General features: G+C 27.2%; 2 protein-coding genes across 4 annotated transcripts in view; both read right to left on the bottom strand.

The window, feature by feature from the left end:
• Window positions 1–2785: 2785 nt before the first annotated feature.
• Lamtor3 (Late endosomal/lysosomal adaptor, MAPK and MTOR activator 3) lies at window positions 2786–20174 on the bottom strand. 3 transcript variants are annotated; one of them, XM_043044484.3, is made up of 8 exons: window positions 19611–20174; window positions 18040–18078; window positions 16188–16222; window positions 13498–13556; window positions 11360–11493; window positions 9710–9773; window positions 4546–4625; window positions 2786–2889 (listed from the first exon to the last, which is right to left on the bottom strand). In XM_043044484.3, the coding sequence occupies exons 1-7, from the start codon at window positions 19722–19724 to the stop codon at window positions 4555–4557; spliced, it is 516 nt and encodes a 171-aa protein (XP_042900418.1). In that variant the 5' UTR covers window positions 19725–20174; the 3' UTR covers window positions 2786–2889; window positions 4546–4554. The 3 variants fall into 3 exon arrangements, with proteins under 3 accessions (XP_042900418.1, XP_087022348.1, XP_087022349.1); XM_087166222.1 differs by having other exon boundaries at window positions 20005–20165; XM_087166223.1 differs by lacking the exon at window positions 19611–20174 and adding an exon at window positions 18832–18875.
• Window positions 20175–23913: 3739 nt separating this feature from the next.
• Window positions 23914–26385, bottom strand: part of LOC107436464 (lysosome-associated membrane glycoprotein 5) — a 28226-nt gene continuing 25754 nt past the window's right edge. Inside the window, exon 10 of the mRNA XM_016048200.4 lies at window positions 23914–25189. The gene's annotated coding sequence lies outside the window, so the exon portion shown is untranslated. The remainder of the gene's footprint in view (window positions 25190–26385) is intronic.

Here is a 26385-nt window from a genome sequence, read left to right on the forward strand (position 1 = left end):
AATCTTTTTTTTTATTGTTATAAATTTGTTACTACCTAATAAAATTTCAAGATTTAAATACTCAATGATTAAATTTTTAATAACAAAATTATTTCCACCTATTGTGTTAATGGTAGGCATCTTTATTTTAGCTGTAATTTGCATACAAAAAAAAATTTAAAAAACATGGTCAACCTATGCCATTGTAATGAAAACAATTGTCTCAACCAGTTCGATTTTATTTACCATATTTCACAAATATATTAAATCCGTATGTTATTGATACTCAATAGGTACTGGTAATCAAAAGCTGGCATATGACTGCAAAGGATTAAATAATTTGTTTACATTTCCCCCTTCCTACACACACCAATAAGTCTTACATAATTAGCCTTACACACCTTTGAGGACTGAAACAATGAGTTCCTCTGTAAGTAAAATGATTCCCCTATAACTAAAGAAACAATTCTGATTTTGTTTTGGAATTTTATTTAAATATCAAATCAATTTACATTCCCCCTCTTCCCACATACTAATAAGCCTTACATAGTTAGCTTAGCACACTTTTTAGGACTTGAAACAATTAATTTTGCTGTAAGTAAATTGATTCCTTTGTAACTAAAGAAAAATTTCTGATTTTTTTTTTTTTTTTTAATTTTATTATTATATTAAATAAGACAAAATGAAATGGCTCAGCAAGAAAAACTTTTAAACTTTATGTGTGATTAGTCATTCTTAAATGCCCAATTTACATCTGGAGTAAAAAATAATAATAAAAAACTAAGACAATGATTTTAGTGTTCACATGAAATTCATGTTTCCTATTTAGTTGCATAGTTAACATCCATTTTTTATTCATCGATTTTGCTTCTTTTGTGAAACGGAGTATTAAATATCATTTTTATTTATTTTTTAGATTGTTCTTAGAATCATTACTTTCCCACTTGAAAAGGGGTATCTAAACAAGAAAACTCCTTTTTAACAATAGAGTACAAGATGCTCATAATAAGTTTCCTCTGCACTTTTAAGTAATATTTTATCACTAACAATCTAATTTCTTGACCTATTTAAAATACGTACAGAACCCGTTATCCGGAATTCAGAAAACCGGAAAACCAAAAAACCGGAACGAAATTCGATACATTTTCCCGCAATTAAAAAAAAATTACATCTGGAGTAAAAAATAATAATAAAAAACTAAGACAATGATTTTAGTGTTCACATGAAATTCATGTTTCCTATTTAGTTGCATAGTTAACATCCATTTTTTATTCATCGATTTTGCTTCTTTTGTGAAACGGAGTATTAAATATCATTTTTATTTATTTTTTAGATTGTTCTTAGAATCATTACTTTCCCACTTGAAAAGGGGTATCTAAACAAGAAAACTCCTTTTTAACAATAGAGTACAAGATGCTCATAATAAGTTTCCTCTGCACTTTTAAGTAATATTTTATCACTAACAATCTAATTTCTTGACCTATTTAAAATACGTACAGAACCCGTTATCCGGAATTCAGAAAACCGGAAAACCAAAAAACCAGAACGAAATTCGATACATTTTCTCGCCATTTTAAAAACAAAAATTTTTTTTTCCTCATAAGATTTTACGATTTTTCTTTCTTTTTTGAAAGATGTTTACTTTACCATCATTTCAGAAATAATCATTCAGGTATTACCTCATCGCTTTTTCTTATTTTTAAGATTATTTCCAAATATTTTTTTTTTAGTTGGGTTTAACACTAAAAAAACGGCTTTTGTAGCGATTCAGAAAACCGGAAAAATCAGTTATCCGGAATAGCGATAGTCCCGATCGTTCCGGATAATCGGTTGTCTACTGTAATATTTTTTTTTTAAAAAAAATAATTAAAATTAAGCAGTAATGAGTTTCAAGCACTAAAAGAATATTTTGAAGCACTAGATACATTAACAAAATGCAAAATAGTTTTCAAAGACTTTACATGATCATGATAAAATAACAAGTTTAGAGAGATTAACAAAGATAGAGAGATTTTTCAGTTCGATTTCAGAGGGTGGAAAATGAAACCTGAAATTGAATATATCTTGTAAAATGCAGCAGATTTGCACATGAGAGTGCTGGGTTCGGTGAGATCACCAAACCCAGCTTAGTATACGCGCACGCTGACCCGCAAGTATTTCATCAAACATGTAAAATGATTGGCGCTTTCATACACTACGACATTGACGGCTTTCATACGATACGCCAACGGTAATCCGAAATGCATTGTGTTTGAATGAATTGTGAAAACGTTTTATAGAACAATGAGAAAACCACACTTTTGCATAGTATGAGCCTAAAATTGAAATGCTAAAGAAAAAATCTCAATTTCGAAAAGGGAAAATTAAGCTCTTTTTAAAAACACCCAATAAAAAAAAGCACATTTAAGGGCTTTTAAAAAAAGAAAATCAAAAATAAGCACCTTTAAGCACTTTTAAAAAACGCTACGCACCATGTACTAATATACTTAATAATATAATTTATTTAACAAAATTCTGATTTAGTGCTACTCTTTTTGTTGTTGTTTACTTTCAATTATTTACAATAATTTATACTTAGTTCACTAAACCTAAGCCTGCAAAAAGAAATAATGATATTTCCTTCTCAACTAAAGAAAATTTATTCAATCTAAAACTAAACACATAAGCAAATGATCTTAAATTTGTGAACTAAATGAAGCTAGAGAGTATGAAAAAAATAAAAGCGTGTGTAATAAGAAAATATAGTTTAAAATATTCAGTGCAGTTTAAAGATAATTGTATTTATTAAGAAACATGAGAAACAAAACACGAAAAGAATTAACGTTTATTGTTAGAAATTTACATAAATTAACATAAAGTATTTACACATATCTTTCCTCTTTTTTCTTGATACAGCAATTGATTCTAAATCTATCAAAGATGAAAAATAAATTTGTAACATAAAATTCACAAAATATATCCAATGTAACATAACTTTTAATATAACGTATAATTACAAATTTAAAAAACTAAATTCCACTGAGAAAGTTTTCAATTAAAACTATGAAAAATTTTAACTCACACTCTTACAAATATTTTAAATTAAAAATATCAAATAAAAAATTTAATGACTAATTCAAGACAAGGATAAACTAAATCGCGGACTTGATAATGGAATAACTTCATGAGCTTTAAAAATTATTAAGGTGGAAAAAGTCAACATTTTTCAAGTAAACAAAAATTAACCCACTTAAAACTAAACAAACAAATTTTTTAATAGAAAACTCGAAGTTGCCAACAAAAGTATGGAAAATAAAATAAAGGTGATAAATATAACAAGAAAAACAGTGATAGTCGAAGAAAATAATAGTGGTTGAGAAAAGAAAATGAGGACAGGATACATTTATAAGTGATACGGAGAATCCAGAAGGATCTTGTCGTTTAGAGAATGAATGGAAATGCTATCTGCCCTGATTTGCCTCTCTCAACCACCATCATTTTCCACATGCATCATTGTTTTTCTCTTTTTGCTTTTCACCTTCAATTTTTGTTCGCAGCATTACATTATCTTTTTTTAAAATTTCTTTTGGTTTCTTCATTTTCATCTGTTGAGTCATGAGAATAAGCGCCTTGTTATATAGAACATTTTTTAAACAACTAGTACATTTTGACAAAAAATAGACTGAAAATGTCATTTAAAAAAACTGTAGCTTGGAGAGAGAAACCAAACCAACTGCCAACCAATTGGAGAGAAACCAATTGTCAATTTATAATGAGCAGCATGACAATATTTAAAATCTGTTAAACTCGTGCAACAACAAAAAAAAAATTGTTCCCCAGTATATGTGTTACTATTAACATTCAAGCAAATAATTTATAAAATGGGCTCATTGTTATGAATTACACTGTATATATCATGGAAATTTTTATTCTCATCATCAAAAGTTTGGCTATTTAAAAAAAGGATGAAAAAATTTAATTAAAATATATTTAAACTTAAAAACAGTAAAATATTTAAGAAAAATCAACAAAATAAAGGCAACAAAAACTGAAGAGTGATTTCGAAATAATAAGAATAGAATCTTACCAGCAAAAAAAAAAATACACTGATTATCGATTTTACACTGGCAACCTTTTGAATGAAAAATATATGTTATTTCCTACTTCATTTCTTGAAAATTACAAAATTACAGTAGCTGTCATTTTCTTTTTTTGTTATACACAGTATAAAAATTTTTCTTTTCAAAAGAATAACTCAGTGGAAGAAGGTACTAAGCAACATTTTAGTAATAGAAAATATAGAAATATGTATATAGAAAAAGAAAAAAGCTATAGAAAAAAAAAACAGCAGAAAATAAAAAAATAGCAAAAGCTGTTTATGATACATCATTTTACATAAAAAGAGTTTCGTTTTAAAAAAAATTGGAAAATAAAAAATAATGCAGTACAGATACAGCTAATCACGACATGTTGCAGAAACAAAAGTTTTAAGCATTTTTAGAATAACCTTTGACACCTTCTTTCACTAACATCTTAAATTTTCTATAATATTTTTAAACATAAAGTAAGAAGGAAAAAATATCTTACAATGCATAATTATTGTTCTACTACAACATTTACTTCCTCTCCAAGGACACTAAGTTCAGATTCCAAATTCAATAAAAATCCTAAAAATATTTTTAAAAGAACAATATCAGACATCACCAAAGTTATGAATTACAGATAATTAAATATTTGTATCATAAAACTTAAGATTTCAAAAATAATTATAAATATATCTAAACTAATCCTAACAATGTATTTCTGATTCAATAGTTCTGAAGATATTTCAGCATAGAATTGTTGACAAATTTCCCTACAACTTTCCATAACAATATTAAAATAAGTAAGGATGTAAGTTTTCTGGAGAAAAGAGAAACTAAAAGTATTAGAGTAATAGTTGTAGTACTTAACATCTAGATTGTTTCCCAGATGAGTAAAACTGTGACATACGAAACTTATTAACAGGTATATATATATATTTATATATATAACTGTTTCTTATCTGAAAAAATTTAAATAGGAAAGATAACAAGCTAGGAATAAAATTAGGTTTGCTAGAAATTTTTTTTAATACAAAAATCCTCTTTTTTTCATTTATAACATTAAACAGACTACAGTATGTTTTATAGCATAAAGAATAATTATGAGATATTATTAAAGTTTTATGAAAAATTGCTTCAAATTTAACTATCAAACAAGGAAATAAACTCATCTCTACATGAAAATATTTAGAGAAACAGTAAAAAAAGCAAAACGTCAGAGCAGTAGTAAAAAAAGGTCATAACTTCATAAAACTATAAACTTATATATAAACTTAGAAAATTAAGTGCCATTAGAAAAAATCATTCATCAACTCAATAGTTTTTAAAAGCAGTGGTGCAAACAATGTAATGGTAAGAACTAAAGTTCATAGAAATTACAGAAAATTTTTAGTAGATACAGGGCTGCCATTGGATGAAAACAAGAATAATAGTAGCTTTAGTTGCATCATATATGAAAAAAAGTCTCCTAAATAGTCTCCAAGATATATAAAATAGGTGCCAACATCATATCCTCCTCTAACATAATTTTAATTATTTGTGCTATAAAAGTATAAAATTCAAATATTATGCAGTTAGATACTCATATTTTATTTAAAAAATGTACGTTTATTTGTGGATTTACCAACAATATATAGAATGCTGAAGGAACTGCTGTAGAAAACTTCCAAAATTTTTGAACATTTTAAAAATATCTATTTTTAGTTTTATTCTTTATGAGGCATAAGGCTCTCAGATATCATATAAGAAACAATAGTTGTAATTTAAAAAAATATTGAAAAAAAAGCTAGAGACTAAAAATTTTAGGCGTTATAAAAAATGAAGTAGAAATGACCTTTACTTTCACATATGAATTTTTTTAACCTTACTATAAAATAAAAATTTAGTATAAAATAAACAAAATCTGCATTCTAAAAGTACTTAAATAATTTTCAACAATAATATGAAAGGAAAATTATTATATAGGTACAAATAAATTAAAATTAAGAATTTTATGATTGAAAGTGGGGAAAAACACACAATGTTGTATAAAATGTAAAATTTATTTTTTTTTTTAACATTTTCTTGGGGTTTTTAGTATAGATATCAATTAAATTTGTTTTCCTTTTATGAACAAGTTTATCAATTCTAACCGATTCAATTTCATGTTCTCTCTCTGTTACTCATAATTTTTCAGCAGCTTCATGAGTTAAACATGAATTGGCAAGCAGACACAGAAGCTGACGTACTAATAAGAATTAATATTCTATCGTGTTCTGCTCCTCACACCCCCATTCAAAATGAATGAAATGAAAAACAAGTGCAGTTGCAATACTTGACCTTGAGTCATTATTTCGCTTTGTTGGCTGTCACTATGTATTTTAAAAGAGGAATAGCAGAAATGAGAGGATTTAAAAAAAAAAAAAAAAATATATATATATATATATATATATATATATATATATATATATATATATATATATATATATATATATATATATATATATATATATATTGTGTAATTAAAGAAAAAAAAATTTTTTTTGCTACTTCGTTCAAATTAAAAGAGGGGGGGAAACGTAATCCTCAGAGATATTACATGAGCAGGAGGACCATTCACGCAGTGTGAATTCCATTAGTCTGATTGGTTAAACATGTCTGTCTTGCTTTTGACATCAGTGAGGAAGAATAAAGTTTGGATAAAACGAAAACGCACGGGGAAAAAAAAGAAGGGGAAAGAGGGAAACTCAAGTTATTCTTAATTTTAGTCGCTAATTGGCTTAAAAAAGTCGCCAATTTTACGTAACTCATTGCAAATTAGTTGTTTTTACTCATATTTCTACTATAATAGACGCCCTAGTTGCTATTGCTTGAAAATAGTCGCTTTAGTAGCCTTTTTAGTCGCCAATGGCAGCCCTGTAGATAGTATCCTTAATAATTTAACTTTGATAAGGTCAAAGAAAATATCTAATATGAAATATTAAAATATGCATTTAAAGATGTCAAAAAAAAATATGACAATTTTTCTGCTAACAAATTGACCCATAAACTATGGGCTTAATTAAAATTCTGCAAAAGACAAAACTTTGAGTTAAAACTTTAAATCCAAATTGAAATAATTGTACAAAAGAGAGACACTTCAATAGTTTAAATATATAAATAAATTTATGAACTATAGTTAAATAGCTGTAAACATAACACCGGATAACTAAAAAGTGTGATGTAACAAAAGTAAAAAAAGCGACAAAATAATGAAAACTATAATTTTTTAAACATTTACAGCACAAATATTAAATCAGAAATTAGCTTACATAAACTGTGTTATTAACTTGATTTCAAATATTGTGATTCAAATACTGTTTGTCCAAGATATGTACTCTGACCGCCACTAAGTCTATGGCAGTCTGGTGCTAAGGAAACAAGAAGAGGGTACTTTAGGGAGGGTACCTTTGATGAAAGAGGTCTCTTCTCCCGCCGAAACCAGTCCTAAAGAGTGATCCCGCACCCCTACTTGAAATTATCATACCCCGTTACCATAGTCACCGCCACAGCTCCAGACGAATGTCTGTCAGAGTACCTATCTTAGACAAACAGCATACTAATATTGTATACAAACATTGGGATTCATATGCACGAAATACGTGAATTACACATGATCAATAACATTGTCAAAGAGAATTCACTCTATCTTGCAATAATAATCACCAAGAAAGGTGGAAATTCATGATATAAGTTAAATGAATCAGTGCATTGCAGAAATATATTATTAATATAAGACACTACATTTTTACAGTGTTTAAAAATTTGTATATTTGAGTATAAAAATACAACAAATTTCTACTATTGATTATAATAAAGAAACACACTTTTTGAAGTTTTTGAATTAAACATCAATATTTCTCTAGATATTTTAATGAGCAATAGTTGTGTTGAGCAGCATTTTATTACAATCAAATCAACTGAGAGAGATAAATGGGAGTCTCAAAGTAACAGGGGTGCCACTCTAAAAAAATTTCAAGACTGAACTCATTTTTTGACCAAATAATACTGTCTAGCGTTGTTTACCAAACTTTTAGAAATTTATAGCAAACTGACACCAAAATTTACCTTTCCTTGATATTAGCCTACATATTAAATCAATCATTTGATTATTTTTTCTAATTTTTTATTTTATGTTTTTTTAACCAAACAAAACGAAAATAACAGCCAACCTTGTATATTTTTTTAACAACTATTACTGAACAACCTGAAACCATTCGTTTCCCTGTTTTTCACTTCACCATTTCTTATTTTTTGCTCTAGCACTATAATTTCTTTCTTTTTTAAAAAAAATAATCTTGATTTAACTTTGACCAGCATGACGATAGGTTATGGTGGAGGAAGTAAACTAGAGCAGACTTAGATTCATTAATAGTACAAAATTTAATTATACAAGTAGATAAAGTTCAGACAATCCCATTTGTCAAGACTTTAAAGAATGAGATTTAGTGAAGCAGACAAAAAGAAGATAAATTAAAGTCCTGACATCAATACCATATCATATGTTTTCATTAAGATACAATATTTTTTTATTTCGACAAAAAAAAATTACAAAATTTCTAATGAAAAAAAAAAAGAAAAATTTTTTTAATTGATAGAATTTATTAGTCTATTGATTTTTCTCAAGACTGATTTGACTGAAGAGTGGCACCCATGAAGTAATAAATTGTATCATTGTTAAAATATTATAAGTACTATCTAAACTGAATCTTAGAGCTTATTAGTGAAATTTTCTGTTTATTTTTTTAGTAAGTTTAGTTTATTTCTCGAATTAATGTTGTTCTTTAATAATTGAGACTTGATGAACAGAGATACTGTTAAGCTCTTATTCATATTTTGGATTCTTTAAAAAAAACTTATAAAATGCTTTTTACCAAAAAAAAATAACAAATCCCAAAAGTACAACCTTCCTACTATTTCTTGGTAATCTAAACAGTTATTTTCTAGAAAAAAAATTTGGTTAACAAGATACGAGTTTACATTAAATATTAAAATGCACTTATTGTAATGGGTTATGCTTATAACCTTATGTATCAAGTAATTTAATATTCTTAAACACTATTTTTAAAAAAAAAAATTTCATAAAATAACACATTTACATGATATTAATATTCTATTTATAAACAAAGATTAAAAAAAGAGGCAAACAAAAAAAATTCTTAAAATAGACTCAACAAAATAATAAAGATTTAAAACACATTATTATAATAATGGGTATAAACAATAAATAATTTGATGAAAAAAATTAAACATGAATTGCATTAATTTCATGCAGATAAACACAGCTAAACCTTTTTTTTTTAAAAAAAAAACTTTGACAAGCGGTTTGTTTATCCAAAAACACTTTTACCATAATTAAAAACACTTGCAAAGCAAGATAAACTCCTTTTAGCAGAAAGCAATTATTCAATTAAAATTGACTTATTTAGAAACCAATTAACACTAAAAAAAAATCTGTTTAAAACAATGCAAAGAATGTCTGCATCCTTAAGCAAAGACTTGAACTTCACTTTCTTTTTGCAACACTTTAAACTTAACATCTACATTAAAATGATATTTATATCATTTTAATTATAAATTTTTTAAAATTATCTAAATTTTCATTTTCAATGGAACTCAAAATAAATTATTTACATATTTCATATTTTTACCTGTATTTGCTTTGGAGCTTGCAATCAGACTAATCAACAAGGGAGGTTTGTTAAAATGAATTACCTGTAAATAAAATTTTACACATTTAAGATATTTACCAACATGTATTTTTCATTTATATCTATAAAAAATAGTAATTAAATAAGTCTTTTCTTAATTAATTAAAAGCCTTATAATTAAGAAATTTATATTTATTATATCTTTAAAAAACAAATGCTGATATTTAGAACTATATTAATAGAAAGAACAATTAACATAAAGCTATACTGATAACTTTAGATCATTATCAATGATTTTTGTTTTCTTATTTTTAATTTTCTTTGGAGATTGGCATGATTTCTAAGAGTTGCAATAAACGCAGAAAATAATTTTCGTGCTAATGTTGTTGTTTCTAATGCCATGTCCCAATACCAGCAAGCCTGCTTGGTAAAACCAAACGAATTTAAGGCAAAGTGTGCTTTTCTTGTTTTTCAGTGGTGCCATCAGTTCAGTGGTTCAGTCAGCCATACATGTCATAGCCCGGTTTAGAGGGTAGACGCATTCATTCATCCATAGATTGCGATTTTGACCTGAATCAGAAATTAATCAATATGGCAATTTTGGCCTGAACCAGAGATTAATCAATCTCCAATTCAGCACCCCAGAGGTATTAATTTGTTATGGGAACTTGGAGACTTTTGCGACCCGACAGATTTAACATGCACCACTGTCACCATTTACTACACAGGGAGTCTTCACCTCTCACAACCTCTTGGACATGGCCCGTTGCCATACCAACCAAGCTGTCCTGACCATGTGTACTGTAATATAAATATTATTTTCACACATTTCATGCTACATTATTGCATAGTACAGTCAAACATCTTTTGAAAAACTACTTTAAAACAACAGCAACCTCCAAATAATAGCCATATGTTTATGAAATGAAATGCCCTCTATAGGATTTGGAACAACAGCCACCTGTTGCTCGCCTGAAATTTAGTCAGCGATATCATAGTCAAGTTTTTACATCCTAAACAAATAAAAATTTCAGCTGACTTAACTGAACATAATTTAAAATGTTGCTGATTTAGTAAATGCTTTCGAAAATGTAGAGTTTTTCATTACAAAATTGTAATTAGATATTTGCTCTTAATAATAATAATGAAGAACTACAACACCAAGTTACTGATACCAGAAAATTTGCTTAAAAAATAAAAAAGCAATAGGAAAAACTTATATCCTTAAATGTCAATTGTAAGATAATAAATTGTGGGTAAGTTAACTGTATTTATTTCTTTTTGCTTGAAGAATAGATTTTTTGGTTTGATAGTAATTTATTCATTTGAATTTTTTTTTAACTATCAGTTTGTTTATGGTTCAAAAAACTTAAAATGAATAAATCAACTACCTCTTAACAATGGTTTCAATATCACAGACCCTGCAAAGGTCAGCTGTGTGGAGCAATAAAATTATTCCCCACCTCTAAACAAAAGGCTTAAGTAAAAACAAAATGTTTTTATACATTTTTTCTTCTTTAATCATTTTCACACTTTCTTCTTTTTAAAACAGAAATTTCACAGAGATATTTTAAGAAAAAAAAGCATTAAAAAAAGAAATCAAATTTGAATTATTAATAAAACATATTCATGTGCAAGAGATGTCATTACCTGATAACTATTGAACATACACATTATACGTTTATTTTTTCCATTACCCAGCTTTCCGGCTTGTTCGACAGCTAAACTTACAGATGCTAAGAAGCTGGGTTTAGATACAGCTTCAGGAGTGTCAGGATTGCTAACTAAATGACAAACGAAAAATATACATTTTAAATATTAATAAATTTTCAAAATTATGAAAAATAATGTTTCTTAAAATAAAACTAACAAAACTGAACCATTTCTTTCATCATGAAAGAAATTGATCTTTAAATTGTTCATTTTTTGTTCTTTAATAAACTATTACCAGAATGTAACTTCGCTTATAAAAGATGTATAAAACTATGAAATGCTATGAATACTATGAAAATTATTTAATTACAATATAATAGTCATTGGTTTCATGAAGTTTTCATATCTTAAGCACTTAAACACTTCATACAAATGAACCAAAAAAAAACACAACTTGCTTTAATTTTAATAACAAAATTTTTAACAATAATTATAATCACTTTTTAGACTAAGAGCTGAAATGCTTGGATATGAGAATCACAATCAATTGTACTTCTATAGAGAAACAAGATAAAATTTCAACATTGTATTATGCAATATGTCTAACGCTTAGCGAAGAAAAAATTCTCTCAGTGGATCTGTTAATTATTTCCACAATTTTAAATTTTTAGAAAAAATTTACCTTAATTTTATGACAGGAATAAATGGTCACAAAAAATTTTGAGAGTAGAGTATATTATATTATATTATGAGAGAAAATATATTATATTATATTATTGAGAGCAGAGTTATATTTTATATAATGTTATACTAGATTAAAAAAAAAAAGATTTCAAAAGTAAAATTAATGGCCTATTAAAATACATGCTGTAAATTAAAATATTGATGAAAATTTTAATAATTTTTTAAACTTTATCAAGAGATTATGTATAGTTAATTTAAATAAGAAAATAATTTCTACATAAAAGGATGTTATCAAATTTATATGAGAAATATATTAGTCAAATGTACTTCTACAAATAAGGAGAACTTAAATTATGTCATTTTTGACAAACAAAAAATTACCATGCAGTACAAGATATTAGATGTAGTACAACATACAAGATGCTTTATCAAGAAGCTATATTATATATTCTTAGTTAAGAAAAAATAAATCAACAAAAATAAAAGTATAATTTATATATTGAAGAAAAACAAAGGCCCCAATTTAATATTGCAAACTATTAATATTTTTAATAAACAGTGTAATATTAATAGGTTCTAAATTTTTTTTTATTTTTTTAGATTAAGTTATGTGAATATGGACATATTTATAGAGGTGCAGTAGAATATGATTTTGAAAGCAAGAATACTCGGAAATTTTTTGAAAGAGTTTTAGGGTGTAAAACTAACTTTAAAAAAAGGACATGTCAATAAAAATGATTTTGTTAATTCACAAACTGGCTTTTTCATTTTACAAATCTCAATTCTCTTGAATTATTTTTTTGACATCACATTTTGCTTTACTGTGCAAAGAATAGAGGACTTCGAAACTTGAAATTACTAAGGTGGTTAGAAAAGTGTACAGGAATCATGATGGAATAAAAAAATAATATTTGACCAATATTTATTAACTATTAAACTTGTTGGAAAAAATACCATGAGCCATTCCACAGTTCACACAAATGCAAATAAAAAGTTGGAATTTGGTATATTAATTGTAAATTTTAAAGGCCTTGATTTCACGTGAATTTTAGGAATACAGCTGTTATATATATTTAATTTACAAATAAATTTTGGACAATAATATTTAGTAAAAACATTTTGTATTTTTGATTTTTTCCTGTCAGTTTTTAAATTTTTCTGAAAAGTGGCTACCCTGGTGAGGTTCTTCAACTCAAGGGGATAGGGGTGAGGGGGTAGTTCGGATATTTCATGTTATTAATTTGCCAAAATTTATAAGATAAAGAAGGTTAACTAATAAAAAAAAACATGATGAGAAACTAGTTAACCATAATGTCAATGTAATTCATCCAGCAAAATAAAAGCTTGTGCTGAATATCTAATTGAAAACTTTAAAGGACAGTTTTTAAAAGCATTTACAAAGATTAAAATATTTTCCTTATTTACAATTACAATTATTATTAAAGCTATACCTTTAATGACAGGAATTCCATCTCGATCTGTAATCACAACAGCATACAAACCTTCAACTCTAAAAAAAAAATTTAAAAACATTACACTATGGAAAAATATACATATGAATTTTTATTTACATAGATGCATGTTAAATTAGTATTTAAAATAAGAGGGAAATATTTAATATTATTTAGCTTGAAAGATTTAGAAAAGTACACTAAAATATGCATTTTTCATACATAAAGCAAAATACGATAGTCATTTTTATTCAAATAGTTGGTGGAAATAACTTCAATTTAAAAAATAGGCTTTAGAGCATAATATTTTAGAATTATTAAGCTGTGTTTCAAGATTTATATTTAAGGTTTATTACTATTCTGTTTTTCTCTCATTATTATAAAATTACAAATTAATCTAGAAGTTAGCCTATATACATCTGCCCACTGTTTTGCCAAAATAATTTAAAAAGTAGTGAAGCAATAATTGAGTTAAACAAAAAAAAATTCATATGATTGGTATTTATAAGCATCTAAATATAATTATAAGGACTTTTATAATTTAAAATTTTTTAATAAGGTGGTCAAATACTGTGGTAGTAAAAATCTCTTTACACCAAATTTAATTAACTAAGAATAAAATAAATTTAAGCACAAACTTTGTCAGAATTCAAAATATTCAAAATTAATCTTTTCATAAACCAGGCAAATAAATTGTTATTCTTATATTAGTTAAGTTAAAAAAAACACAAAAAAGAATAAATAATTCAATATAGAAAAAGAAAACAGCTTTTTTATTTAGTTAAACCAGGGATGGGCAAACTTTTTTTGGTCGACGGCCAAACATTGAGACAAAAGTTTGGTGGGCCAAGTAAAAACTTCTAAAATAAAAATTCTAACTTCTAAAATAAAGTCCATTCATCATTGACTCTGCACCATGCAAAGTTGCAAAACGCAAAGTTGATTCATGGCACTCTAAATCAACTTTGCTTTTTTTAGTTACCATTTTGGGGTTTAAAAATTTTACATACTAGTGGGCTGTGCCCCCTGCTCGCTAACGCTCGCCAACCCCCGAAAATTGCTACGCAATGTTATATGGTTTGATTCGCAAACCAAGCTCGCTTCGCTCGCTACTAGCTTAGGTGCATTGCAAATGCACAAAATTCTAAGAATTCAAAACAATCATTCAAATCCATATAACAACTTTTTTTTAAAAAAAAAATTACATCTTTTTAGTAAATACTAAGTCATTAAAATAAATTTGAATTCAAATAAATGACACGTAATTCGTTAAACCTATTAGAAATGTGCTATAGTATAAAATCTTAAGATAAAATTTCTAAAACTGATATCTCTCTAAAAAGGTTAAAATTTTGGCTATAATTAAGTATATTAAAAATTTAAATAAGAGAAATTGGAATGGGAAAACCCTGCATAAACAAAACATTGAATTTCGGAAGAAATCTCGCTTGGTGAGAATGCTCTCTCTTGTCAAAAAATACAAAATAAACTGACCTGAAATAAAACTCCAAGGACTTCGAATCAAATAATTAAGGAAACTACTGTCACGTTTAATATAAAAGGAAGGTTTATTAACTAAAATTACAGCATCGCAGTTCCAAAAAACAAATCTCACACTCACTAAAAAAAAAAACAATTTACCTTCTAATTAGTCACCATAGCAACCACAAAACTCTTCTCGTTACCATCTATAAACTGATATATAATAAATAAATTATTTAACAAAAAATACGATGCGCATAAGCACATAATATTTTACACTCTGGTTATTTTAGTTTCCGTTTTTAGAAGCGCTATATGTTGAGCCACCCAATCTAGATTTGGCATGTGACATTTTTAGCGGCAATTATTGGTTGATATTCTAGCGTTGCCATTCGGAGAGTTGTAATGAGGCTTTTTTTAATCGCCGTGTAAGAGAAATATATATATAGATAACTCAAAATAGCGGTAGCCATTTTATACATTTAATAATTTCATCATTATTTACAATGATGTAAAATGTGTACAATCTTTCCTTACACAGTAAATAATGTTAGAACTCGCGCCGGCAGAAAAATCCGCTCGTTGGAGCTAAAAAATGTGCAGTCTGCCACATGTGAAGTACAATTCACCTATATTAGATTCCATATGTCTGCTCCTCGAGAAAGACCAACACTCGTTGGAGCCAATCTACGGATGCTCTATAAAGAACTTCTGCTTTCAACATTTTACCAATTGAAGCTGCCTGTGCAAACTATTTCGATCAATTTATGTTTTGTAGAGCAAAAATAGAGAAAGTAAAAAGGTCATCAGTACTTAGTTAAAAAAAGGAACAAAAATAGTTTTAAACAAAGTAGACAAGAAAATGTATGTATAATGCATATTGTTTATATTTGGGTCGGTAAGTTAAAATTCTATCCGTGTGTTGGATAAAACCTTCCGGCGGGCCACAGTTGTCCTGCGGGTCGTAGTTTGCCCATCCCTGAGTTAAACTTTAAAGAAAACAGCAATTAAAAAAATTTTAAATAGTGATTTTTTAATAGCTTACTAAATAAGGAAAAAAAATTTCCTTTTTGTTTTATTTATTGAAGAAAATATAAAAGGTGGATAAGGAAATCTGTAATAATTAGTATAATAAATTTATAATTACACAAATATTTAAAATGCACACACACATTTTTCAAATTTGGGTATTTAATAAAAGTAAATACCTTCTAATAATGTCTTCGAGAAAAGCCTTAGCAGTCTAGAAAAATAAAAGATACACAATTCATTAAAAGAATATAATCAATGTAAAGTGCAGAAGGAAAAAAAACAGACCACCCTAAATAACTTTTGATTTAATGAAAGAATCTTCATGTTTTAAGACTCATTCTTAATGGTTCAAGAGGGTGATCTCAAATATTTTAAGAAAATAAGTGTAATTTAAGCTATGAAATCAGACACAAAAATGTACTTTCTCTGAATAAACAACCTTTTTTTTTCAATAGTTTTGGATTTCCGACTCCCAAAAAATAGGGGGTAGTTGCAATCTGGGAAAAATGGTCCCAATAGTTTGGTTAGGAGAGCATTCCAAAGTCTGGACACCTTAATGTTAATTTTACTTTTTGTGTATTTCACTACATCTCAAGAACTTTTTAAGTGAATTAAAAAATTTTTACACACAATTATAAAATTCGTTTATGCAAAGATAATCCCTTGCAAAAAATAACTTTTAGTAAATATTTATTATTATTTTATCGAAAAAATTTTGAATTGCCAAAGATAAAATTTTTTGCATCATTTTAAAGAATGTAATTTTATTTAGCAAAATACAAAATTCGAGCAAAATCAGTTGAATAGTTCCTGAAAGGTCTAGTTTTAAGTATCTGATTTTTTGATTGATTAATCAATGTACAGCACAGAACCCGTTATCCGGAAATCAGTAAACCGGAAAACCAAAAAACCGGAACAAAATTCGATAAATTTTTCTGGCATTTTTTAAAAAAAAAATTTTTTTTTTCCTCATAAGATTTTAGGATTTTTCTTTCTTTATTGCAAGATGTTTACCTTACCATCATTTTGGAAATAATCATTAGTGTATTACTTTGTTTTTTCAAGATTATTTCCAAATATTTCTTTTTTTAGTTGGGTTTAACAATAAAAAAACGGCTTTTTGTAGCAATTCAGAAAACCGGAAAAATCAGTTATCCGGAATAGCGATGGTCCGCTACGGATAATCGGTTCGCTACTGTACATTGATTCATACCACAGGGGAGAGTTTGGTAAAAACCCAGAGAAGCCGAAAATAGAAACACAAAAATGTTTTGTGCATTTTAAGAAAACGTGAGTACGAATTCCAATGTGTAACTTTTTAAGTCATATGAACACGAATCATTATAGTAGTTTTTAAATGATTTGAATTTGAAACGCAATACCTGATATAAAATCGTGAAAATACCAAACACGATACCCGATCCAAAATCAGGAATCACGATGTGTGATTTTTAATCAGGTGAATGTAATTTTAAATCACATTTGCATTAGTAGAAAAGCATAAAAAGGATTTTTTTCTTCATGAATTCGAAAAAGACAAATTAATTTTGAAGAGGCAGATTTTTATTTTAGTAATAGTAAAACATTTTCCGCAATAGTAAACAAATTTTCCATGAACAATGTTCTTGTATATTACACAGGTCTGCATATCAGTATACCTGTTTGCACCAATTGAAATTACCAATGCACAAAAAAAAAACTGCCAGTTCTTGTACTGGGAATATTTTTAAAAAGTATAGAGAAAAGCTTGCTAGGGGAGTCTACAAGTTTTATCCTTCAAATTTGCCAGATTCTGCGATTTTTTTTTTTTTTTTTTTTCCCTTTCAAAGTTCTGACGTGTTTCTGTGTAACTGAGATCACTAACTAAAACTTGGAGATTATTTTGATGCAGGTAACCAAAACAGCAATCCCTCCCCCTTCCATAAATAAAAAATCAGCTTACAAATATGTAAAAAAACAGTGAAAAAATACTAAAAACTATGTATTATTAAAAATGTTTTTAACAAAACTATAGAAAATTAAACTTACATTGGCACCATCTCCACTTCCTATATCTGCATTAGTCATCTAATAAAAATGAAAGAAAAAAGGAGAAAAATACTCATAATTCAAAATTTTATAATTTTTAACGTTGTATTTACATTGTTAGTATGTACATTATATAAGAAAATAAAACCCAATTTCTAAAGCACTTCTTTAAATTGCAATATCACCTTACAAGCAATAACAATTTATTTTCATTTTAGTAACAGTTAACAAATAAAATAAAAAATATTTTATTACTTTACAAGAGCTGCTATCCGAATTTGACTTGATAAGATTCAAAATCAGATCTGTTCTATGAATTATTACGTGAACACAGAAACTTTAGATGGCCACATTAGGAATAATAATTAAAAAGATTAATAGTATATGAAGAAGTTTAAAGAACACAGATAAATTATTAATCTTCAAAAAGAAAATATAATCAGTAGCTTAGTAAGTCCCTAAAATTAATTGTATAGAAGAAAAAAAATACATACAATTTTAAAGGTGATAATCAATTGTAGAAAATAAAATCTCTGATCGCAAGTCATTAAAGAATAAAAACATTTTCAGGTTACTAAATTTAATAAAATAATAATTTTAGTAAACAAAAAAAATTCTAGTAAGATAAGTTTAAATGCTTTTTGTCAAAGCCCCGTAAAAAAATTTTTAATTTCAAAACTCGATATATTGTAACTACTGTAACACAAAACAGTAAAGATTGAAAAATTTCTTCAACTTGTAATACAATATAATCACAATAAAATTTGAATTTTTTCAATTAAATACACTTACCATAAAAATACTTTGCAAGAGATGGTATTGTTAAATGTATAAAAAGGAACTAGGAGAAGAAAGGGAAGAAAAAAATATCTTTTGATACAATAAATAAGATAATAAATAAAGATAATAAATAAAGATAATAAATAAACTTAGAGGTTTATTTATTATTAATAAGATAATAAATAAACTTAGAGGGTTACAAAAAAAAAAACAATTTCTTATTTTTTGTTAGAAAACAATATTGACTAAATAAAGGAGATTAACAAGAAAATATATTTAAATAACTTATTAACACCAACACTACGACAAAATTAAACACTACTTAAATTTACAAGAACAGCATGAGCTTTTTCTAAAAAAGAAACTGTAAATTTTAAAAAAAAATAGTATTTATAAACAGAAATACATAATGTTTAATATTATATTCCGCATTCAAAAGACAGATGTGTATTAAGAAAAATATATATTTCAAATTTGCAGCTAATTTTTAGATTTATTTTAGCGCTGACTGCAACCTATTGAATCACTTCCTGGCCGTTTAACATTTTATAATACATAAAATAATAAAATTCGAATATTAAAGAATTTTCAACAAATAAGATAAATAATATTTAAACTGAATAAAATTTAATGCTCTACCTTTAACCTGTAAAAAAGCATGCAAAAGGAGTGTAATCAAGCAAACATGCAAGTTATCAAAAGATAAGAATAAAATTCTAATTCACGAAATTGCACCACCAACTTTTTAAAAATAAGCAAGCATGCATAGGAGGTATGAACTTATTTGCTACCTTATTTACATTTGATCTGGAATTTTTTGAGACATAATCTGATGACAAATGATTATCAGAATGTGCTGCGTTCCAATGTGAAACTGCAGCAGCTCTAGCAGCGTTCCGAGCCATTAGTTTTATGAATTCTTTTGACAGTAACAATACTTAAGTGTCATTACAAACATTTAATCATCGCAGTACAATAACTCTTATAAACGCTGGTGAAGAAGAATAAATTTTTCTAAAAATAAAAGAGTTATCAACAAAACCAGAACTTGCTATTCGTTTCTTTACTGATTATGACTAAGGGTTGCGACAGAGAAAGTTTTTGCCTTAAAAATTACATCAACTAAAAAAAGTTAAAGCAGCAAAGACGATATAACAAACACTAAAAATTTTTAAATGAATTTACCGCTATGTAAACTGGAACTACTGTACTTTTTTAAATAAAATCAAACAGTATAAAAATTAAAAACCTCTGCAAGTTCTGATATTATTAACTGTCAAATTGAAATTTTAAGTTGGTCTGAAAATAAACAAATTTGGGAAGTCAAGTGATTTTTTATATGTTATAATGTCTTTGTATTTTTCGCATGTAACCTCTATGTCCACGATTATAACTGCCTATGTTTGCACTATTCAAAGCCGCTGAACTTACTCTTAAGGACCATTCTCCTTTAATGTGGTTCACGCACTTCCAATAGACGTCAAGAAAAAAAATAGTGCGTCGAGTCCCTCCGCACGGAAGAAGTGAAACTTCGTAATGTGGAAATGGAAATAGGAAGGGGTAGAAATTGATTTTTAGTGAAATCATATTGTTTCTTTAAGACAAACTTTGTTGACGTTGCTTGCAATTCACAATTGATCGCATCTTTTAATTATCATTTTCGAGTGGAGAAATATCCAAATCTATAACATTTACAATGGGATTATGATAACTAAAGTAAGATACGAATTGCTTGAGTTCTATTTTTTCAATATTTCTTGCAAAAACTGCATCAATGGTAGTTCCCCCTGTTGGATCATTCCTACAATTTATCATTTCCAGCTTCAGGTAACGAGAAATTCACATTAAAATCTCCTGCAACGATCACAGGCGCTCGTTGCCATGGTAGCGTTAAACGCTTAACGCAACCTTGTTGGAAGTCGCATTAGAAGTTTCACTTCAAAAGGAAAAATTTATTTTTTCAGTGCGACATTCGGTAGTGCGTAACTACGTTCAGTGAAAATGACCCTTTTTCTAAGATAATATATTCCTGATTCGCACATTCAATTATTTTGCAATCATGTTTCTGTCTGTCACACGAATGAGCCGCTGTAGCCTAATGATTAGAGAATCGGACTCCGGACAGGAGGGGCTGGGGTTCGTTCTATGACCCCACTAAGACCCACCGAGTATATGCGATATAAATGCTCGCAAAATTTGTGGGTCCGGCAGGGGACTAATCTTTAAGACGTGGCTTCCCGTAGAACACCGAAATCAGGCATCACTGGCTAGTGTGTGGGTGGCTGACCCCTTTGCAGCCTGAAAAGTGACCGAGGATGTGCGGTATCAGTCATCGTTAAACTGTTCTACAGACCCTCTGAATTATCCCAAGTGCTCGACTCTAATGCTTCTAGTGCTGGTGCTGGACTTCACGTGCAGGTCGTCGGGCTACTGAAGCAGGGGAATAATCTCCTCTGCAGTGGAACAAAATTGTGATAGCATGTCCTCGGATCATCTTCAGGAATGTTTCCCAGACCGTCGTTAATAGCCCATTGGGTAGCTCTAGTGTGACGTAAAACAACAGCAACAAATCTGGGGAATCGAGTCCTGTGGTCAATCGTTGAGCAGTACCATGGGTACATGGATCTGGAGAAAATTACCTTCTCCTTCAGATCAATGTTGAAATCCTGGAAGTGGCCTCACAAAATTGTGATGGCATGTCTTCGGTTCATCCTTAGGATTGTTTCCCAGACCGTCTCCAGTAGCCATTCAGCAGCTCTAGTGTGACGTAAATAAAGTACCTACTTACGTACCTGTCTGCCCACCTCCTCGGACCACCGTTTGGGAACTCTAGAGTGACGCAGAATACTTATACTACAGTTACTTTCCTACTCATGTGCAACATACAGAATAAACTTTAAACGCTAAAGGCTCAAAGGAAAAAAACACGATTATAAAAAAAAATCTTTTTTTTTTAGATATAATAATTTAAAATATTATTTCAGGGAAGAAAATGAAAATTGGAAAGGTTTTAAAACGAAATTTAAAACTTTTCATAGTTTTAAAAAAAATTTACTTTTATCAAGAAAAGAGCATTTAAACATTTTTCTACCACTGAAAGAAACTATAACTAAAAAAATATAATAATAATTTGAAAATTTGCTATTGAAATTTCAGTATTTTTGTTTTAAATCCAAGTGCTAAATTCTTGATGGTTTAAAAACGAGAGAAAAAAATTGCTATCAATAAATTAAATGTTCTTCTTATCATTCTAGAGTAATTGAGAATTGAAAAATAATTGTAGGATGGGAGTTTTTACATCCTAACACAAGATACTCACAAACAAAATATAAATGCTCATCTCTCATCTTAATGTATTTTTAACAGTTGTATAATTTTCTCAATATAATTTTATTGTGAAAGATGAAAATTCATGATGAAATTAAAACTTATTAAGACACTTCTCTTCCATAATCAGAAAAACACCCTGCATGTTAAGTAACTTTTGAAACTTTATGATTTTTAAACTAGATATTTTCACAAGTCTGCAAAAACAAACGATTGTATTGTGGATTCCTATTTATCTACATGAATAAATACATCAGATTCATAGAAGAAAAAAGTACCTTATAAATTAAGACACATGAAAAAGTTAGTTGATTAAAACTTTTAAGGCTTAATCTTTAAAAACGTTCTTCCAGTTTGTAAATTTTTGATTGGTAAATATATAGCAGTTAGAAATAGTTATAGTCCCTTGCAAATAATTTGAACATTTCTGAGTAATGAATGAAACATAATAAAGTTAAAGAACTATCTAAAAACTGAGAGTATACAGAAACTTGTAAAAATAAAAAAGAACATATAAATTAAATTTTTTAATTTTTATTTCGTTATTTACTGCTTATTTTTCAAAATAAACTTTACCAAAATACAAATAGTTCCTTAATTTTATTAAGTTTTTTTGTGCTACCACAAATAGGTGATAAATGTCATTTTTGACTTTATACAAATGTTAATAAAAGCAGTCTTTGTACTATAACATAATTTTTTTTTTTCTTTAACTTTTCTGTTTACAAAACTTTTTTTAAAAATTACTTGAGAAATATGTCTGAGAAATGCATGAATTTAAATCTAAAACTGTTATTTCTAAAACAAGAAGTAGATTATAATTTGACATTATCTTGATTCAAGTTCTTTAACTCCTTCAAAATTATTAAAATATGAATAAATATTTTTTTCAAAAAATAATTTTAACAAAAGTACAAGAAGAATTAAGTAAAGCAAAACTTTCAAATTTAAATTACATGAGTATGCTTGTAAGGATATATTTGACAAATTTATGATACTGTTTAACTTGAATATAGTTATTACCCCCTATTCAACAAATAATTTAACAATAACTGCAAAAGAATTTTTGTTTAAGAAAACTCTATTTAATAGAATAAAAATTCATTATTAATCCAATAATTTATAAGAAAAAATATATATATATTATACATTTAAAGTCTGTATATATATATATATATATATATATATATATATATATATATATATATATATATATATATATATATATATATATATATATATATATATATATATAGTAATATTTAACCAGTAATTATTTATTTCGATAGTGGGCTGATTTAATTTATAAGAATTATTTTCATCCGAATCTAATATATTGCATATTTAAAGAGATTCATTGTGAATATATTATTAAATGTTTCTTGTCTGCCCATGTTTCTAAACTTTGTTACAGACACAATAGTTAAAAAGTATTCAATTTTGACGATAAATAAAACAAAATTTGACAACTTGCATTAAATCTTTCGATACATTAGTCTTAAAGAAATTAAACAATTTCAAAAAATGGTTAAAACTTTAATTGTTTAAATAATTCAAGTTCAATTTTAAAAGGTGTTATTATAACTTTTTATTCTTTTTCACCATTGAATTAAAAAAATATTTATATTAAGAGCATTTTACAACTTTCATTTGGAAATTCATTTTTTTAAGATGCATAATTGTTTTATTCAAGAAAAAAGTTAATAACATTATTCATGTAATAAAAAAAGTATTTTGCGAACATTTCAGTAATGAGAACAGTAAATATGCAATAAAAGTATTTTTATTAAAAATACATCATAATCCAATTTTTCAGTGCTAATTCTAATACAAAGAAAAATAGGACACACAACTATGTTAAAGCTATTTCAATGAATAGAAAGAATTTTCAAAACATGCATCATATTGCATAGTGTTTTCCAAAGGCATAAACAAGGCAGATTTGCAACTACTTTAAGTTTCGATGACAATTGTCTTGATAAGTACACATATATTATGAATAGTTCATAACATCTATAAATATGTTATAGCTAACTCCGGTCTCTCTTTCACTTCTTATGTAACTATGCGTAACTCGCAAGAACAAAACGCATGTTTAATAAAAAAAAAATTCAATGGATATGTATACATCTAAAAAATTAACAACTTTTACAACTGCTGGAAATTATTCTTAAAATAAATAAATAAATAAATATAAGTATAAATAATATAACTATCATAAAAAAACAAGTTTTTATTTAGTTTCTTAACATAATGTAAAGGAAAAAATTAGATATAGTTGAATTTTAAAAAAAAATTGAACAAAATTTAAATTTTAACACGAATCAGACATGAAATTTTTTTACAATTAACACAGATACATCAATATTTTTTATGTCAAGAAGACTTCTAACTTATTAGAACAAGTATCACAAAAGTTTTTAATTTTTATGTATCAGTTAATAACTTGTCTTATGACTAACACTCATTTGTAAAATCCTACATAGTTAACAGATATGAAAAAATGTTTCCTCGAATCTACAAAAGAATCCACAGTGGTTATGAAAATTTAATGAGATACCAGAATTTTAGATTACATGTAACCAGGATATTTAATCTTTAGAACAATTAGACTATATATATATAATTTAGTCCAATAAAATTTAACAAAACAATCATTATGATAAGAATGTGCAATACAATAATAACAATTAGACCTGTTAACATCTGGAAAAATCTACTCTACGAAAGAATTAAGTATACTTTTCCTTTTGAGAGGCTTTCTCAAAAACTTTTTATCTCGCCTGCTTACATATGAAATTTAAATGCTGCAAATAACAAAAGCTAAGTATCTTGATTCCAATCACGCAGGCTTTAATTAATCCCTTCTTGTTTTGGTAAACCTATAATATTCACATAATCTTGAAATCAAAATTATCAAATCACGTAAAATCGTGTAGTCCTCAAATTCTGAACCTAAAAAGTTTACTAATAAGATGCTTAACATCGCTGCATACTTGCATACATTTGCAATACTGCTGGATAAATATACACAACAGTTAATCTGAAAATAAAATATTATTCTTATTTAAAGTAAAAGTAATTAATTCAAAACATCTAAACACATGCATATCATATAAGAATAAAAACCTTATGCTAAGTTAAAATAGAAGAAAACTTTAAATATTTTAAGTGCTTAAAACATGATGCTCTTTGTTGAGATTAATGATGAAAATTTATCATTGATTTTTATAAATTGTTTCAGTTCTGTTCAAAGATAAATCACATTATATTGAAATACATACATACTTACATACAATTTCTTACTGCATTTGCTAAATGTTAAAATAGTGAATTTCATACTTTTTTTAAAAAATCCAGAATCTAAAACTTATTGAGATTTTTCTTTCACAAAATAATTCAAGAGTGTTGAAAATTTTAATAACACATCCAGTACAAAATAAGACTACAATTTAAAGTCAAAAATATTTTATACACTTAGTGGCCAATCCCTCAGACACAAACTCTAACAACTAAAAAATCTCAATTAATTCCTGTCTTTATTAAATTAAACGAATAAAAGGGAAACGAAAATTTTGAAGTGATGAAGCTCTGTAAATGTTGACTACTCTGGACCCACTTGAAAATAATTATTTAATGAATGTATAATATTTGTATCAAGTATAATATTTGTGGTACTGATGCATGTGTAGCAAAAACATCATCTGCTTGCCTATGATGAAAACGATGACACTTCCACTAGCGAAGCAATTAATAAGAAATAATTTTTTTTTTGTTTTTGAGTAAAAATTTGGGCAATGTTCAGTTGGTCTTAATAATCAGCAAGAATTCAAGAGATTTTTGGTTCAAGTTCAGAGGGTGGGAAATGGAGCATGAAATCGCATATCTTTTGCAAAATGTGGTAGAGTTTCACACATGAGTATAGGATCTTTCCTACCAAACCCAGCTCAGTGTCAGAGCTAAAGAGAGAATAGAAGGGCTAGGTCACTCCTTTGAAGAAACTTTCGCCACTCCGAGCATTCAATTTCAGTAAGTGACCTCATGGCGGTACTGCATCAACTTCACTTTAAAAACAAAGTGCTTCGCATATAACTAGCATTCTTTATTGTAACTTTTTTCAAGACATTCATTGTTTTCCATAATATATATTTATACATTAGTTTACTTTGGGGGGATTTTCTTCTCCTCTGAATTGCAAAATTTTACCATAATAGTCAAATATCAGCTTGCGCGATTACG

The sequence above is a fragment of the Parasteatoda tepidariorum genome, chromosome 6 (assembly GCF_982258835.1).
Source record: "Parasteatoda tepidariorum strain Cologne lab strain chromosome 6, Ptep-v5.0, whole genome shotgun sequence".
Lineage (NCBI taxonomy): Eukaryota > Metazoa > Arthropoda > Arachnida > Araneae > Theridiidae > Parasteatoda > Parasteatoda tepidariorum.